Source organism: Pseudomyrmex gracilis, unplaced genomic scaffold (genome assembly GCF_002006095.1).
Source record: "Pseudomyrmex gracilis isolate BER0280 unplaced genomic scaffold, ASM200609v1 scaffold_95, whole genome shotgun sequence".
NCBI classification, from domain to species: domain Eukaryota; kingdom Metazoa; phylum Arthropoda; class Insecta; order Hymenoptera; family Formicidae; genus Pseudomyrmex; species Pseudomyrmex gracilis.
In genome coordinates, this window is record NW_018020679.1 from 105,561 (window position 1) to 123,598 (window position 18,038).

General features: G+C 46.8%; 1 protein-coding gene across 1 annotated transcript; it reads left to right on the plus strand.

Annotated features, from left to right (window-relative positions):
- The first annotated feature begins 1,254 nt into the window (after window positions 1-1,254).
- Window positions 1,255-16,597, plus strand: LOC109855663 (paired mesoderm homeobox protein 2A). Its single transcript, XM_020430129.1, has 5 exons — window positions 1,255-1,263; window positions 1,575-1,830; window positions 5,909-6,114; window positions 10,075-10,517; window positions 13,911-16,597. The coding sequence occupies exons 1-5, from the start codon at window positions 1,255-1,257 to the stop codon at window positions 14,413-14,415; spliced, it is 1,419 nt and encodes a 472-aa protein (XP_020285718.1). The 3' UTR covers window positions 14,416-16,597.
- Window positions 16,598-18,038: the final 1,441 nt, after the last annotated feature.

Here is an 18,038-nt window from a genome sequence, read left to right on the forward strand (position 1 = left end):
ACGTTAAAAGCATATTCCGTAAAAGTACGTTTAAGCGTGTGCGCGAGAAAAGGGCCGAACTATAGCCGACGCGTCGTTTTCGCCGGAGGTCAGACGGCCGAAACGAGAATTGCTCGAATTTTGTTAAGTTTGGCAGCAATTACTTTTGATACCCGACACGCGGGCGTAATTGCGTTGGGCCAAGCAGAACGACGGGAGAGGGGTAATAATTCGCTAATATCAATTTCAAATTTCAATTAGTATCATCTCTCTCGACGTCCGCCTCTGCGCTACTCCAGCGCTCTCTCTCTCTCTCTCTCTCTTTCTCTCTTTCTCTCTCTGTCCCTCTCTATTCGCGGACCCCACAGGAACACGCCATGATCTAAAATTCAATTTGTCCCTTCGTACCGGAGAGCCGCAAAGAGAGGAGGAGTGAGAGAGAGAGAAAACGAGATATATATCTACATGTATACACATATATAGTGTGCGGCAGATAGGGGGGGGAGGGGGAGACGTCGTGATGGAGCGAGAGCGAGATAAACAGCCACATAGAAATAAGGGGGGCGACGAGATCGGGAACGGACGGCGGGTTGCAAGAGAGGGTGAAGAGAGGGGGAGGGTCCGGGTATAGTTAGTGTACACCGCCGGTTCTCTAAAGCCACTCGCGTGCACGCCGTTATATAACGAGAGAGAAACGGTGGGCGACGGCGACGGCAGGTCCCGTAGGCACGCGCATGCGCGACATGCCGACCCATTATAAATTGATAACTCCGCCGTTTATTAAGTTCCACGACCGATGCCTGCTTAGGCAAAGAGCCCTCTACGCGCCGCGCCGCGCCGCTCCCTCGCTCGTTCTATCTCACCCCCGCGCGCGCAGCTACTCTCACGCCGATACATACATTATTTATTTACGCGAGTTTACAATCCCTCTAATGGGGATTGGCGTAATCGGCCACCCATCCGCTCCTCTCGGCCCCGCTCCCGCCACCCGGCTTCGCTGCAGCACGCCGCTGTCGCGCTCCCTCTTAATCATGTTTCACCCCGCTTTCGAAAATCCGCGCGTCGCCCGGTGAAATCGGAAGTAGCTTCGGTTGTGCCGTTCCGCTTGTGCCGAGGAGACCCATCGCGATACTCTCTCCCCAGCGGCAGCGGCGGCTTCAAAAAAAAAATCTGACTTGATGAAGGGGTGGACATGACATAAGGCGATTACCGGCGCATCTATTATTTAATTTCGTAAGACCGAGTTCGCCGATATAATTCTCTGCCAATCATAACATGATCAAAGTACCCTCGTAATACACAAGCTCTAAATATTTTCCATTTCTCGTTGTATGTAATAATAAATTCTCGGAAGTTTTTAGTAAATTAAATCGAAGCGAAAAAAAGAGACTCTCTCTCTCTCTCTTTCTCTCTCTACGACAGACTCTCGCCTATTTTTACGCCGTTCTAAAATGATTATTTTATAACGCAAAATCCCCCAATTGGGCGAAAAACTCGCACCCTCCGACCGTACCGGTAACCTTTTATCCTTTTTTTTTTTTTTTACCACGCAAGAGAGATGATGAAATCAAACTGGTACACGCGTGTGATTGCAGATTGGCGCGGTCCACGCCCACCAGCCGAACAATAACCACCACCAGCACCATCAGCAGCAACAGCAGCAACAGCAGCAACAGCCGTCGAGTCAACCGCAGGTGGCGGGTGCTGGCGCGGGAGGGGCCGGCGGGCCGGGGGGCGGCCAGGCGGCGGTGGCCAGGGCCGGAGGCATGTTCTGCTACCACTGCCCCCCGGGCCTCCCGGCGCCGCGATTACCGCCGTCCCTTGAGTATCCTTTCGCCCCGACTCACCCCTGTAAGTAAAAATTCGATTCTTCCTCCCGCGGGCGGCCGCGCGCGCGCGCGCGCACGCACGTAACGATATTTCTTACCTCGCGATTCTCTCGTCGATCCCCGTCGGGACTTTTGATCAACGTCTTGATCGACGAAAGGCCGTACCATGCAAAATCGCTCGATTCGCTATAAAACGTTATGAGAAAGATTCGTGGAATTTTATGCGCGCGCAGTTAAATTTATGCCGAGCCCGAGACGAAGAGAGACGAAGTAACGGATGCTCTGTTGTGTATCGGAAAAATCAAGTGAAAAACTCAGACGGAAACTTGAATAGAAAAATAGATAGCGCGCATGAACACGCGTATAAATCGAATTGTTCGCAAACGACCTCTGTGTCTTATTCGCAACTTTTTCAATTTCGAACTCGCACACATTCTTCAAACAATCGGGGAAAGTTTCATAATTTTCATAAGAAACAATAACGAGACAAGCGAAAAGAGAAGAAAAAGAAGAAGAAGAAACGACGTGAGGAGAAAGAAGAATGATCGAGACACCGGGTACATATGGGGGGAGGGAAAAAGAGGAGAGGGAGAGGACTGATTGTGCCGGCACTTGCTCTAGCGGAACACATCGATGAAGTTACATTACCGACTAGACCGAGTTACGCAAAGTGGACGCTACAAACTGGACGGCCGCTAAACTTAATTTGCACTTCGAGCCAACTTCCAGTTAAACCGCGTCCCGCCAGCAGCCGAGCCGAGTCACTACCCAGAACTTTGACGGCAGTTTGCCTATTCGCCGATCGTTTTCCAAGTCCCGTCCCATTCCCGCTGACGAATTTCAACCCGACGCAATCTGTCAAACCGCGATAATCAGCCTGTCCTTCTAACGCGTGTAATTAACGCCAATTTGTCAATTGATGATAATCTCGTCTAGAACGTTGAATACCAATAAAAACATCAAAATTATTTTTACTTAGCATTTCTTATTCGGAAAGAAAAAAATTAATCTGTAATTTTTCAAGAAAATTTAATTTTAAAAAATGTCGCAAAACATAAACCCGCGAAATGACGCTACTGAGTCCGTTGAACTCCAAAATTTGCGGTGAAATCAACAACGTGGGAAGCGTAATGTCTCCCGCACGCTATTCTTTATATTCTCTTTGAACACGTAATTCTTTAAAACAACATCTACACACACACACACACACATATACAGAGGCTCATAAATGTGGGAAGCTGCGATCTCGCTCTCCGGTAGATAATCGAACAGAGCATAGAGGTGGATGTGCGCGGGGGCGGACGACCGGGTGTCCTCAGGGACGTCCGGGCACCCTTCCAGTTCCCGATTGGCCCCCTCTCCCCCGGTCTGTCTTCCCCGTCGGCTCGTACCTCTTTCTCTCACTCCGTCTCTCTTTCTCGCTCTGGTCTCCTCTACCCCCCTCCGTTGGGATAAACAGATTAGGTAACTACGTGATAAGTCGGTAAGTGGGTTCACTCGGCCCACGGTCCAGACCCACCGACATTCGCTCTAACATCTAACTACCTCGTTAGTGTCATTAGTAACGGTCGGGGTGTCATTAGATTTCGTTCTCTACGTGTAGTTTTTCCACGGGTTCGCCACGTCCCTCCCCTCGCCTCGGGCCTTCGAGAGAGCGACCTGCAGTCCGTTGCAAGTGCAACGGATACGGACGATCATGACGGATCGTCACGCGCGTTTAGAATAATTTTTGAATTGTTCTCACACACCGGTGATACGAGCGTGTAAAAAAAAAACGTAAACTTAATGTACTCTATCGTGGAACTAAAATTCGAATTACATTTTACGTCGATGATTAATTTCAATAATTAATTTTGACAATTAAGTTTTTGTTTTCGCAAAGACAAAAAGAGATTCATTCGGAAAATTATGTTATTTCTACGGGACCTGTCGAATGCTCTTTTTTTTTTTTTTTTTTTGTATTTTAATTCTTTGAAGAAACTAATTGATAAGAGATCTATAATTTTTCACGAAGAATTAATCACTCGTCTCCTCTCCTTGTGTTTTTTTTTTTTTTCCCGATGGACAGACAAAACGTCGACGATCAAGCGTGTTGTGAAAAAGAAGTCGTCCGTGCGTAGTGCAAAAGTCGCGAATCTCTTTCTTTCTTCTCCGTACTCGGGGTACTGCTAATAAATTGGATCAGACCGACTCCCGATGAGTTGTACGAGTTGTCTGGATTCGGGCTTTACTTCGGCCCGACGCTAATCTAAGATCTTGAGTGGATTTCAGTTTGGGGCACCGGCAAATTTATTTAGCCGCCGCGGTCGTCGCTCGATTCGCTTCTCCGTCTTCGTTTTCTCCGCGGTCGCAGCAACTACGATGCTTATATATCGATAATATATCTTACGTAAAGAAACTGTAACAAAATCCTTGCGAATTACAGCGCATTCACGAGATAACTATGTTGTTATCGCGCTGGCGTTTTTTTAGTTTGTTTCATCAATTCGTTTTGCAATGTATTAAAATGACATCTTTTGCTTAAAAGCAAATTTTTGTTTCTCAAAAGATTTGAGGACCTCAAATCGCGCAGGAACAATGCAAAGGAACTCTCATATCGGCAGAATGATAACGCGACGAGATAATATAACACACGCGCGTACACAACGTGAAAACGGTTTTCTAAGTGCATCCGCGTGTATACCGCAATAGAATATCAGAGATCCGAAACCCCATCGCTTATTTTCGCGTGCGGCTTAGAGCGAAAATCCTCGCGAATCCTCGTTGATATTAATTTTGCAAACGATACGGGAGATCGTGGCGACCGTAGCGTATAATTGCTCGTCCGTGATAGTTACGAAAGTTCAGCGACATCGAGAGAAACGAAGTGTGTGTATCTCGATGCGACCGTGCGGGGTGCAACTATGTGGGTGAATCGGCTGCACTGTTGATGGCGCAACACCGTTGCCGTGCGCGTTCGCCGTTATCCCTATCTCGCTTTCCCTCCATCGCCTGTCGAGAGGATAAAAACAGGGAGGAAGGATAAAAGAGAAAGAGAAAGAGAACGGTAAAAGAGAGCGATAGGAAAGAGAAAGAATCATTGTGCGAGGGGAACAGAAAGAGAGAGACAGTTCCGCACGGCAGAGAGAGAGTGGCATGAATTTTTATGAGCTTAGGAAATTAATTTGTGTTTTTCGCTAAGCTCCGGCTTAGCGCCGCGGTAATTAATTGCGCTGATTGCTCTGCATCATTGATGAGCGGTTCCGGCCGCTCCGGCGTAACGTCTGCGCCCATCTCGCGTTTCGTTGTACGCGCGCGTATCCGGCTCCGATACCTTTCTATTGGCTTCATTTTTTTTCATGCGTCATTCATGTCCACGAACTATAACCAATCGCGATTTTTTCTCATTATTTTGCACTGACACAGCTTGTGCGTAATTGGATAATCGCGGAACAGAGAATTAAGATTAAATTATAAATTCAAAATAGATAAGAGTGTGTGCGAGTATCGAAATTTATAAACGATGCAGCGATTCTTCTTATGTACATTGACAATATATTCACGCGTATTGTTCACGCGAAGGAAATAAGAATTTTATTATAAGAAAGAGCGAGAGAGAGAGAGAGAGAAATTACGTCGATCGAGTTTATTTTGCGGCAACGCGCCATATATAAATTGGAAAATTTCGCGAGATTGTCAGTAATTCGCAAGTTTCCCGAAGTTATCGAGTTTCTCCAAGCCCCAGTCAAGTACAGTCAAATATGCGGAGTACCAGAAGTTAGTTTCGCCGAAACTTGGCAAATTTGAATCTATCGGGAATTAAGAAGCGAAACTATGTCCTGCCGTAACTGTCGAACTGAAATTCGTTTTGAAAGAAAATATTTTTGAATAATTACGAGATATTACAGATGTGCGTGTGTTAATGTTGATTTTTATTGCAAATTTAATTTAAACAATTAACGACAACATTTCTGTCTCTCTCTCTCTCTCTCTCTCTCTCTCTTTCAATGATTGTCAATTTTTTCTCAATGACTCTTGTAATACTTTTTAAATCAATCAGTCATTTTTTTGAAAAACACGGTCTCATTGTTCATTTGCTCCCCTCCTCGGCTTCGTTACAGACACCAGTTATTCCGCCTATCATCCGGCACTGCACGGAGTCGGCGAGGATTCCTTCGTGAGGAGGAAACAGCGGCGGAATAGGACAACTTTCACCCTCCAGCAACTGGAGGAACTCGAGTCTGCTTTCGCGCAAACTCACTACCCGGATGTCTTCACGAGGGAGGATCTGGCGATGAAAATAAATCTCACTGAGGCCAGAGTACAAGTGAGTATAAAATAACGAGAATTGTTGTTTAATATCATAACTGCGTAAGAAACAATATAAGTGTTTGTTATTATTATTATTATTATTTATTATTTTTTTTTTTCATTCAAAACCGCACGCGCAAGAATTCTCGTAAAATAACTTCCGACAACACTTGTAATCCAATTAGAGCGCAAAAAGATCAGAAAGGGAGATAAATAAATTTTGCGATAGAAGTGTATACGTTATGTAACCTATTATGTTTAAGGATATAAGTAAAAGTGTACTTGAAAGTATGCTAATCACGTTGTATAATCACGTTTATTCGATAACGTGAAAAGCACGTGCATTAAAACTTCACAGAATGTTTCCATGCTCGCGTCCGAGCAGCATTGGCAGCAGCCGGCTTAATCTTTTAATGCGTCTCAGCGCATTGAGATTGGATTCCGCGTTTTAATGCGATGAGAAAATTACGCGCGGCAACTCGGTAATATTTTTTTTTTTTTTTTGTTTTTTTTTGTCCGCCTTCGTAAGCGTTAAGTAGAGAAATTCCGAGAATACATTTTTCACTACGTGCGCGCGCACAATATTTCACACAGCGGGACGTATACACAATAGAAGTGTGTGTTTACGCAATTAGGATCCATTAGTATTCAAATAATTATTTCGCGAATAATTCATGAAAAAACCGGAAACTCAAAGAGCAAAATTTCAACAAATTTTTTTCTCAATCTTTGTCCCTTTTTTCTACACTGGTCACTCTACAAATTTGTCGTATTTATAATTTAAAATTACGCGTTACATTTTATTCAGAATGTCGAGCTCGTGATACAGAGTGAGCGAAAATGATTTAAGAGAAAATAAAATATTCAATTGATTTAAGAGGAATAAACATTTTCGTTGCTGTTTTAAACAAATAATTGAATGAGAAAAAAATCGGTAAAAGATTGCGCGATGATCGATTGTCCGGCTGCACGGTGGCGTTGCCGCAAGAGCGTTGTGTACAGAGGGGTGAACCAGGCGAGCGGCGTGGCCCCCGCACCCCCAAGGGGCGCGCTGACACCCTCGACCTGACGTAATCTTCTGACAGAGTAAGCCGGTAATCTCCGGGATTACTTTGTACTCCTGGCTACGTCCTCATGGTCATATTTACTCACGCCGCTGTAATTCGCGCTGAGAATCCCTGCGCAGTAACGGCGATTCCCGCCTAAAATCCTGTCGGAACATCTGCAGAGGATATCTGATTACCAATGGTGGCTTTTGATTTCTCTGCAGACGTCGACGCGCATCTCCGTCCAATTTCAACAGAATATTCCTTTGACGAAGAGTTCGAGAAAGAGTAACTCTGAAGTTTTCGAAATTTCAATTAAACGATGATTAAAAGTCAACAATATATAATCGAAATTCATTATATTTTGTCTCTCAAAAATTTTCCGTTTTCGAATGGTAAGATGAAATTGCAAATAAATAAAGAGTCACGACACTTCGTTCTCTCGTCGTTAATATCCCTGACTCGCGAAGGATCCTCGATCACAGAGAGAATCTAAGAGGCAGCCTGGCGTGCATTGTGCGGATTACGAAGCCGAGGAGGCTACAATCTCTCTCCACGCGAGAGAGACGTATGGTACGTGTATACACAACGATGAAAGAGAGACAGAAGGGAGGCGGCGAAGACACACACGGGGAAGGGGGTCTGGCAGTGACGCAATTACGGCGCAGACTCATTGTTTCATTAGCGAAGACAAAGGGAATCTGGAATAATGGACAAATAGGCGCGTTTATGTAGCGCCCGTCCTCTTCTCCGGGCTCCAATTAGAACCTCCTAGAGGGGGACAGGCGGGGGCGGACGGCGGGGGTTGAAGGAGGGTCCGTCGTACCGCCGAGGCACGTACGGTACGTCGTCTCGTCACACGGCGAGCGTATATTTCCTCGATCGCTCGTGTATGCGCGCGCGCGTGTGTGTGTCTGTACATGCTCATTACACATTTGCAAGGCGGCAATTAGACAGCGTGCGTGAATTAGACGCGTCGCACCGCGTCAAACGCCGCTCGCACCCGCGTTCGCGCGCTGGAGCGAGAAAATGTTGGGAGGCGCTAACGTTGCTTTTAATTTCGATTTTGCGTGATCGGATTTCTTTCACATCGTTTATCTTTATTTATGCCAGGTGGTTTCGAATCCGCGGAATACGACGTAACGCGGAGAAGATAGATAGAATTTCTCGAGAACGCAGTATCGCGGTAATTTTTTTTTTCTTTTTATCCAAGCAATTAACGAAGCTACATTGTTTGACGCGAGAAAACTCCTGGTTCGGAGAAAAAAGAATTTTTTTGTTGTTGTTGTAAATATATTAACAAAATCCACGTTTGCATAAACATGGCCTGTTGAAAAACGCGAATTAATCGCTAGTTATCGCTTTCACTGTAAAAAGCGCATCGCGCGGTGGTTAATCCCGCGATGCGGAGCGATACATCCCGTTTACCTATCAAGAGGCGCGGACGATTAAAAACGTTTTTGTAATCGCCCGCGATGACGAGATCGAGTTGCGCGCCATTATCAACGACTTTCGGATTAAATTCGTATATTGGAAAAAAAAAAAAAAAAAAATTGAGAAGAGGAGAGAGAACACGTCTCTCACGCGAGAGTGGAAAGGAGAATGACGGCGGTCCCTACGGAACCGCGGCTTTGTTCCCAGCTATTACTCGCCCCCCCCTCTGTAACCCTTAGGATATTATTATATCTCACTGTCTGCCAGAGACTTCACCTCGCTACGTTTAGAGACGTACCGTCGTATTTATTTTATTAAACCATTTTCCGAGTTTCCTCCCGCGAAATTTCCGCGCTCGAACGTAAAATAATCATTTTCCAGACCCATTACGCGAGAGAAAGAGAGAGAGAGAGAGAGAGAGAGAGTGAGAGAAAGGGAGAGAAAAAGAGGGTACCAATCCCATTTCAGCCACCCGTTCGTTAAAGAGTTTCTTGCAAAATAAGTTCATAATTCAATTCCTCCGAGATTTTCTTTTCAATTTTTCTTGCGAATTAATTTGTGCAAAAAATTATTTTAACAAAAAACTGTAAGTAACGCTCTCGCGTTGCTAGTAACGTTTTTTTTTTTTTTTTTTTTTTTTATTGTGTATTAAATTGAGGCATTTCGCGTGGGAGGAATTGGTCCGTGCGAGAACTCGATTATCAACGTACTATCCGTCGTCGGGACGAAAGTCGGGGTCGTCGGAGAACCGCTGGTAATAAAGTCTATTTCAGCCGGTATTATGTCAAGTTAGCCTCGTTAGCGGAGAACTCGAGCTTTTTAAAAAACACTCGGCCGCTGTGGTTGCTGTCGGCTCGTTGAACATGCACGGCGGAAAGTGCCCCCGGTGGCCCCCAACACACCCGCCGGTCCGCCGCACCTACCACCCTCTCGTGCTTTCCTCTGACTCAGGAATGCCACCCCCGCGCATGCAATTACCCTTGCACATTTGCAGATGTTGCGGACGTGGCGCAACGTAGGTACGAGACGGTAGTCTCATTTTTCTCATCTCCTTCTGCCTCTCGTCGTTCCCATGTGTCTGTGTGTGTGTGTGTGTGTGTGTGACTTTTCCAAGACTCACCCTTCCAATTCTCGCGCGCGCAGCACAGTCAGATGACTGAGATGTTGAGAATTGAATCAGAGAATTATGCAAACTTCCCCGCGCGTAGTAGCTTTTGAGAAGTTTAATCTCCCTGAAGGCACGTATCGCGCGATATACACTCTATATTCATACGTATTTTCCGACATTTATATATACGAATTAAAATAACGCGTTATATATATATATATATATATATATATATATACGAAGTTCTTTTTCATTTCGACGAGGAAGTTTCTCAATCTGCTTTTTGAGAAAACTTATAATTTGAAACGAAAACTATTTCGCGTCAAACTAATGGTTTACCATCGATCTTACAATATATTTTTAATATCACGACTGTTTTACTTTCTAGGTATGGTTCCAAAACCGTCGAGCGAAATGGCGTAAGAGCGAGCGGCTGAAGGAGGAGCAACGCAAACGTGAGGGCGGGGGTGGCGGTGGCGGCAACGTCGGCGGCGGCGGTGGCGGCGGCAGCGGCGGAAACGTGGAGTCCTCCGCTCTGACCGCGCCGACGTCCTCGTCGGCGGGTCCGAGTCCTACGGGAAACGATCCGGAGGGCACCACGACGAGCAGCAGCGCCGCCGACACGGAGGACGCCGTCGTCGAAGGCGCCGGAGGTGGCGGCGGCGGCGGCGGCGGCTCCAGAAGCCCCAGCACGACTTCCGCCTCGGTCAGTCCGCGGCCCCAGCCAAGTCAGCCGTCCCTGGGTGGTGTCTCGACGCCACCACCGACCCCCATAAGGGCGCCACCGCCGCCACCGAACACCGTGGGGGGCCTCGGACCGCCTGGCGAGAGGTAAGCTTCCAGCTTCGTTTGTATTTACGTCTTTAGGAAATATCTTCTTTCTCCTTCCTCGATTTTTCTCTCTCTCTCCTTTCCCTCGCTCCTCCGCGCCCCGGGTGCCTTATAAACTCCCGGACGATTTCAGCGAGCAAGCGGGTGCAAGCGCCGCTGAACACGTCGACCGGATGCTCGATACGCGCCATTAAACCACTCTTCGTGACGGCGTTGCCCCCGACGCCCACCGGTTAAGCTTCCTCCCCCGGTTGTCCCTCTTCTCTCCTCCTCCTCCTCCTCGTCTCTTCCGCGCGCCGTCGTCATTGCCACTCGTATAATCGCGATAATCGTCGCCTCGTTAAATTGCTAGCTTCCACGGCGGGCGACGGACATAACGTTCTACGAAGCTTTGTCTCGTGAAACTGGATAGCGTTTTGTGTTTACGATTCACATGTCGGATAGGAAGCGACGAAACGATAAGAAACCCAAAGTGCTCGCGACGGATAAAAAGGTTAACGGGGGTTTCTCTCGCGACGCGGTTACTGTCTCACTTCCGGCAGCAAATGGATTAAGTTGTCGGCCAAAGTTATCGGCTCTTACAAACATACTGATAGTACATAATTATTTTTTTTTAGGTCTCGATAGAAGTCAATCTCACGTTACCCATGAGAGCAAACAACTTTTTTTTACACATCTGAATTATGTATTTCAATTTTTTTTTACTTATTGTCCATCCACGGACGCGTCAGTTTGCACGAACATTCGCCAAAAACTGCTCGACGAGACGTCACCTCGAGATGTATCGGATGATGAACGTGTATGAGAAAATATTTGCGCGACATAAAATATTTGCGACGAGAGTCGGCCGCGCGTTGAAAGGAGGGGAGGAGGACCACCGGGGTCCGAGGAATCGGACCGTCAGAGACATAGTGCGTTGGTTTATAATCCCCGAGACGACGACGGTGAGCCGCGTTTCGCTCTTTCTCTCTGTGTCTCTTCCTCCCTCCGCGGATCGACGTGGCAGAAACAATGCCGAAAAAACGTAGTAGACACGCGTAATACGGCGAGAAGCACGTTAGACGCGGATGTTCGGCGGGAAGGAGAAAAAACAGCGCGGGGGTCGAGACGCGGCGGCCAAGAGGAGGCAGACCGGGGTCGAGGGAAAAGGTAAAGAAGAAACGACAGGAAGATACTCTCCTTCGCCGTCCCCGCAGTTGTAATTTATTTAAAACCGCTCGCCGTAAATATATCCCCATCATTTATTCAGAGGCACGGCGAAGCTCCTACTCGGAGAGGGGGAGGAAAGGAGAAAAGCACGAGGGGAAAGAGAGGGGGTGTAAGCTCTGCGTTCCTTCTTACCTTAGGCTCAACCTCTAGCTACCTTAAGAGTGGCTGGCTCCCGCACAGGGGCTGCTGCACAGGGGCGGATCTCCGCGTCACGGAGATGTATTTCGTCGTCCGGATAGATCGCTCTCTTGTCCCGCGGTTCTTTTTTCCCTCGGAAAGCCCGCGTAAAACAACTGATTGCGCGCCGCTTGTTAGCAGCAGAAGAGAGATTTACGCCTTTCTTTGCGCTGATGAAATAAATCTTTTTTTTTTTTTTTTTTTTGTTCTCTTACCTCCGTAAAGTTGAGATTCGAAGNTCTTACCTCCGTAAAGTTGAGATTCGAAGAGCGAGAGGGGTTTTTAACAACTCTGTGTTTTGTCACAACGTGAAATTGAGCGATGTCTGAAAAATGTGGCGTTCCCGTGATTTGTGTGTGTGTGCAAACCGCTTCGCGCGATAACCCCCGTCGCAAGCTATCTATCTTCAAAAATCGTTTCCCGTCACTTTTTTATTACACGCCTTAACTCCTCGCTATATCCGACGGAGCTTAAAAGCGTTTAATGTTATTGAATTTTAAATAAAGATTTTAATGGAGTCCTATTACGCGCGGGAAAACGCGACCTCGTCTATGTAATATCGTAGTTATCGACGTCGTTAATCTTATCGAAAAGCGATTGTGGAATGAAAAAAAACTGAGTAAAATGGAGCGGACGAAAAAAATAAGCGAAACGATTGCGACAGAAAAAAAAAAAAAAAAAAGATGAAATCGCGAACGAGAAAAATTTTGAAGTTTGTCGATTAAGGAGAATAAAAGGGGAAGGGGTTAACGTACGAACAAATCTAATGAAAATCTCGTTGTTTGTTTTTTCCCGAAAATCAATTGGTAATATTTTTTTTTTTCAATTGGTAATTTGCGTTTCAGCCCGTTACACCCCTTGTGTGACGTAACTCGACACTGTAACTCGGCGTCGCGAAGCGCGCGTCGATAAGGTAGCGCGTGCACTGATAAGCCGCGCTTCGTCCATCCCCGTGAGAGCAATTTCGATATCTGTGTACGTGTTTTATATGTATGTATGTACGTGCGATATATATATATATATATATGTGTGTATACATATATACACATGATATCTACATCGGGTGTGTTCAGAGGCAAACGCGCGCACGTAAGCAAGATGCACGGCAGACTACGCGGCTAATTGCCGCTAATTATCGCGCTTACCGCGGTTCGGCTCTTCCTCTCGCCGCTCGCGCGCGTCGCGGTTTCCCAACCCCTCCGGCGCCCGTTTTACCCCTCAGGCAACCACCTGAAATCCGCTACTCCGGTCTGCCCGACAAACTGCAGCGTCTTTCCTTTCCACCCTCCCCGCCACGCCGTAGAAGGTTGCCTCCTCTCCTTCGCTAACGATCTAAATACCGCCTGCCCTAACTCCTGCGCCCCCGCCCCTCACGTCCTTCTCCTTTCCTACTCCTTTCCGACTCCCGAGCTCGTTACATTAATTAAACAATATTTGCGATTAATATTTGAGATAATCATCAGCGCCTCAAAGCAGCCTCCGCCTTCTCTCGGAGGATGCGGAACATCGCGCGTGCTAATCGGATTAGCGCTTGCTAGACTCCTTCTCTCTCTCTATATATATCTATCTATATCTCTCTCTTTCACTCTCTATTTCTCTCTTTCTCCTTCTGTACTTCTCTTTCTCGACTTCTGTCTTTCTCTCGTTCTTCGTCCGTCTGCTCGGTGTGTTTGTCTCTCGCCGGTAGTTGGAATCGCGCGAAATTGCGACGTCCTTTTGGCGATAATCGCGCCGGTGCCTGAAATAGCGTTAATTCGCGGACGAGTTAACGACCGTTTCCGGCGTGGCGATTGAAATGTTTGTGTCTATGTGAATCAGTACACGCGTCACGTCTGCTGCTGCTATCTTTTAGCACTTTCAAATCCTATCACATACAAAACAAATGACAGTCTCTCTCAATTTTTTCCGTTTTTTTTTCACATGTGGTTGGTTTTTATCAAATTACTTTTCCTAATTTTCTATATTTCCTTCTATTTATATTCGATTTGTTTCTCGTTGATTTTTCAGCAGTACGGGATTAGGCGCGGGTTTCAGGCCAGTCGAACCGCCAACGTCCCTCTTCTTTTCGCCCCATCTGGCCGCCCAGTTTTCGCCGCCGCTCTTCGGCAACAAGGTCGTGAGCAGCGCGTCGACATCGTTAACGTCCACGACGCCGTCATTGTGGACCACCAGCGATCAACATCGGCCCGGTAGCCTGCAGGAGATGCTGTCCTGGTCGCCGACCGGCTGGCCCGGTTCTATTTGCGGTTGTTGCAAGCCCGGCACCGCCGGGGCCACCGATCTACATCGGAGCAACAGTCTGGCTGAGCTCCGGAGAAAAGCTCAGGAACACTCGACCGCGTCCGCTCTTCTCGGTGGCCTTGCCGGTTTCCCGGGTGGTCTACCGCTGCCTCTGCATCTGCCACTGCTGCCGCCTCTGCTCGGTCTCTCGAGGCGACCGGAGCACCATCATCATCATCACCTGCCCGGCGTGGTGCATCAAATACAACCCACCACCAAAGAGGATCCCTAGGATCGCCTTGGCAGATGCCAAGGTCGTTTCGTGATAGACGCGGCGTAAATCCCGAAGGAATGTCCCGCGCGTATCGCGTGGTTGCAAGTCGAGGTTTGAGAGCAGTCTAATGACATTGGTGAGTTTAGATTTCGATGCTGTCGATGTAGGGAGAGTAACTCTATTTCTGTGTGTTTATCAAATACGAAATACATTTATAAAAAATATTATTTATAAAAATAAATATATTGTCCGTAGTACAAATAGTCTCTCCATGTTTTTAAATTTTTTTACGAAGTTTCTTTGCAAATAGTAGATTGACTCGATATTGATTTTTCCACTTATAATAGTAGATTGACTCGATATTGATGTCACCACAGAAAGCATCGAAAACTAAATCACCGAGAGGTCACACTGTTCTTAATCCGTGCTTACAAGTGCTTTCCTTATGATAATCGTATGGTTTTTTAATCTTACATCGTATATAACTTTCACAACACAGAAGGACCTTTTTCCTTCATTTTTTTTTTTTTTTTTTTGGATGTTTGTGACATGGTTGAGGCCCTCCGGTAACAAGTGTTCGCAATTTTCAATTCTACAAAACGACGAATGGAATGGCGCCAACCAACTCTTGCCGCGAAGTGACAACTTCGCTTGAATTTCTCAAAGTCGAGAACTTGTGTTTTTCTTCACGGGAGTTGCAACGTGTTTACACAACTTTTCCGATTTTTTTTTTTTTGCAAGGAACGCGGAAAACACAACACTCACTCGCACGAGACTCATACTCGTGTTAATGCTCGTGTTAAAAATAAAATGCAATAAACTGTCGAATGATGAGCAACAGCAAATTATCAATTCACAACAGATCACCACTTTGTTCGTGTGTGTAAATCCGCGGGTGTAAATAGACGCGGGCGCGCGTGTATCACAATAATAATCTCTTCAGTCGTACTACACCGACAACTTTTTCTCACATAATTGTATAATCAACCCCGGTAAATAATACCTAAAATCTCCATTCTACGCGCTACTTTATTTATTATTGCCTTAACTCGTGATACGGTTTTATGTAATAATCGCCAACACTATTTCCACCGCCGATATGAAAAGCCACAGACGTAAGTTTCAGACGTGACACATTCGATTGTTGTTGACACAAACGATCCGATTATTTACGCTGAGAGAGAAAGAAAATAGAAATTCGTAAAAATTTTGATAAAAAGATGGAAGATTCTCTTTAGATTTCAATCTGACAAGTGAAATCTAAAGTGTATTGTAAGACGTCGCGCGCGATATATACGTTTGTACATAAAGAGAGAGAGAGAGAAAAAAAAAGAAACAAATAGAACGGCGGCGAGAAAGAATGGAAACGATACGCAAAAAAATTATTAGTGCGTCGAGGCGAATACGTTCGCGGCGCGCGCGAAAGTGTGTTTCTCGTTTCCTTCCTATTTACGCGAGTAAAAATGACGCGACGGACCAACACGTGCCTGATGCGCTGTATATTCGATTGCTCGATCAGTGCTCGAGCAACGCATTTGTTTATTGTAACATTCCTATACGAGCGGAAACTGAAACCGATATAATCTCGGGGAGAAGAGGGAGGAGGGAGGGGGAACGGATTGCGACAAAAAATTGCAAAGAAAAATAAATGTCGAGAGTTCGACTTCGATTGTGAATCGATTGTCGCGATTATTTCACCGAGATTATATACACGCAGGTTTTTTCATTTCCAGTTATTGCAAATAACTCGAACAAAAACAAAAACAAAACAAAAAAAACGTTGGGTTTTGAGTCACTGCTCTTATATGCCTTACAAACACAAAAAAAAAAAAACAAAAAAATGAAAAATAAAAAACTAACAAATCGTCGTCGAATCGGCCGACGACATTTCAACCGATTGCGGATCTTTGCCATGCGCGCGCGATTACCCGCGATCATCAAACAAAATTCAACGTTTCGACGCGGAGGGTAGAAAACGAGATTACAGAGAACGGATTTGGTTTGATGCTCGCGAGTACATTCGACGAGTTAACGATAATTCCGTTTATGTCGCAATTCCTCTGGATTTTCGCAAAGCGAGGAGGCGTGTAGAAACGAAGCGGACGTAGCTGTTTAGAGAAACCTGTATATTACCTCCCGATAAACAGTCAGTGCTAATCAAAGATAGTCTAATAAAAGGTATATATATATATATATATAATATAATTATAAGGTAGCGATTATATTGTGTAGTCAGAAATTGTGGTAGCGATATATCGAATAAACTTGTTCTCTCATGATTGGACTTGAGTTTTTTATTTTTTTTTTAATTTGCCCTGCGCTCACAGAGAGAAACTCTCTCTCTCATTCGGTTATCTCCTGTATTTCGTCCCGTCATCCGATTTCCCATCAATCTCCTGACGAATTTCGATTCCGGCACTAACTCCGTTTACCGTGTGTAATACGCCACCGCGAGATTGCGTGTGTCGCGCAGATATCGTTTCGACGCAATAAGTTCTCCATCCGCGCCAATGGCACACCCGGGATCGGGGAGCGCTTCATATAGACAAATAATTGTCCCACACACAACCACCGAGACCAGTGTGCGCGACTCGTCGAATAGAAAACCGGTAAAAACACGGGCGAAGAAGGTAGGAAGAAATAATGCAACACGGCGCGGAGGAGAAAAGGAGAAAAGAGTCAGCCTTCGCGGAGGCGCATCGCGGCGGAGGAGCGAGAGGAGAGAAAGGGCGCGTGGTGGCGGGGTCGGTAAAGGGGGAGGGAGTGTTGGCAATCAATGCTTCTCATAAGAAAAGCTCGCCCTCTCTTATGGGATCAACCCTCCTCGGGGGTACGCGGCGAGTCTTCTCGCGAGGTAAAAAGGAAGGAGCGCGAAAGCACGCGCAGGGATGAGAGTTTAGGAGAAGGAGAAAGAGGAGAGGGTGGCCACGGCGAGGAAGCGAGACGGAGAAGCGTGCGAGGAGGGTTGTTCCCGGCTCGACCAACCAGAGGCAAGACGCCATTGATCGGCACGTGGCTCCCGGTTGGTGCAACGAATTCCGCGCCAAGGGTGGAAGGGAGGCAGCTCCTCTGCTTCCGCGGCGGCGGTAGAAGGTGGTGGTGGCGATAGCAAAGACGGAGACGGAGGTGGTGGATAGAGAGAGGAAAGGCAACAGTCGCCCCGAGTGAAGAACGAGGGCGGCGAGCGGGGGATGAGAGCGGACGCGCGCGTTCTGCACACTCCGTTACACTTACTGGTAAACCGTATTAATCAACGACATCATGGTTTATCCCCCATTCCTCTCTGCCCCCCGCCCCGGCATCTACTTTCCTTAACCTCCTCTCTCACTTCCCGCATCTCCTTCTCCTCGCTTTTCCTCCTCCTTCGCCACCACCTCGGCGAACTCCATTGCGATCTATAGCCAACCGACCGCGCACCGACGTAACCTTACAGCACTCTTGCCCAACGTGAGATGGAAGGCGAGAGAGAAGACGGCGGCGGCGGCGGCGGCGGCGGCAGCGGCGGCGAAGAGAGAAGGGTGGAGGGTGAATCAAGGCGCCGGGCCACTTTGGTAGAGGCGATCGACGCTTAACGATGTCTCTCGATACCCATTACGTGGCTAGCCGGGATTCAACGAGCCGGTACCGTCGCTCTCCTCACG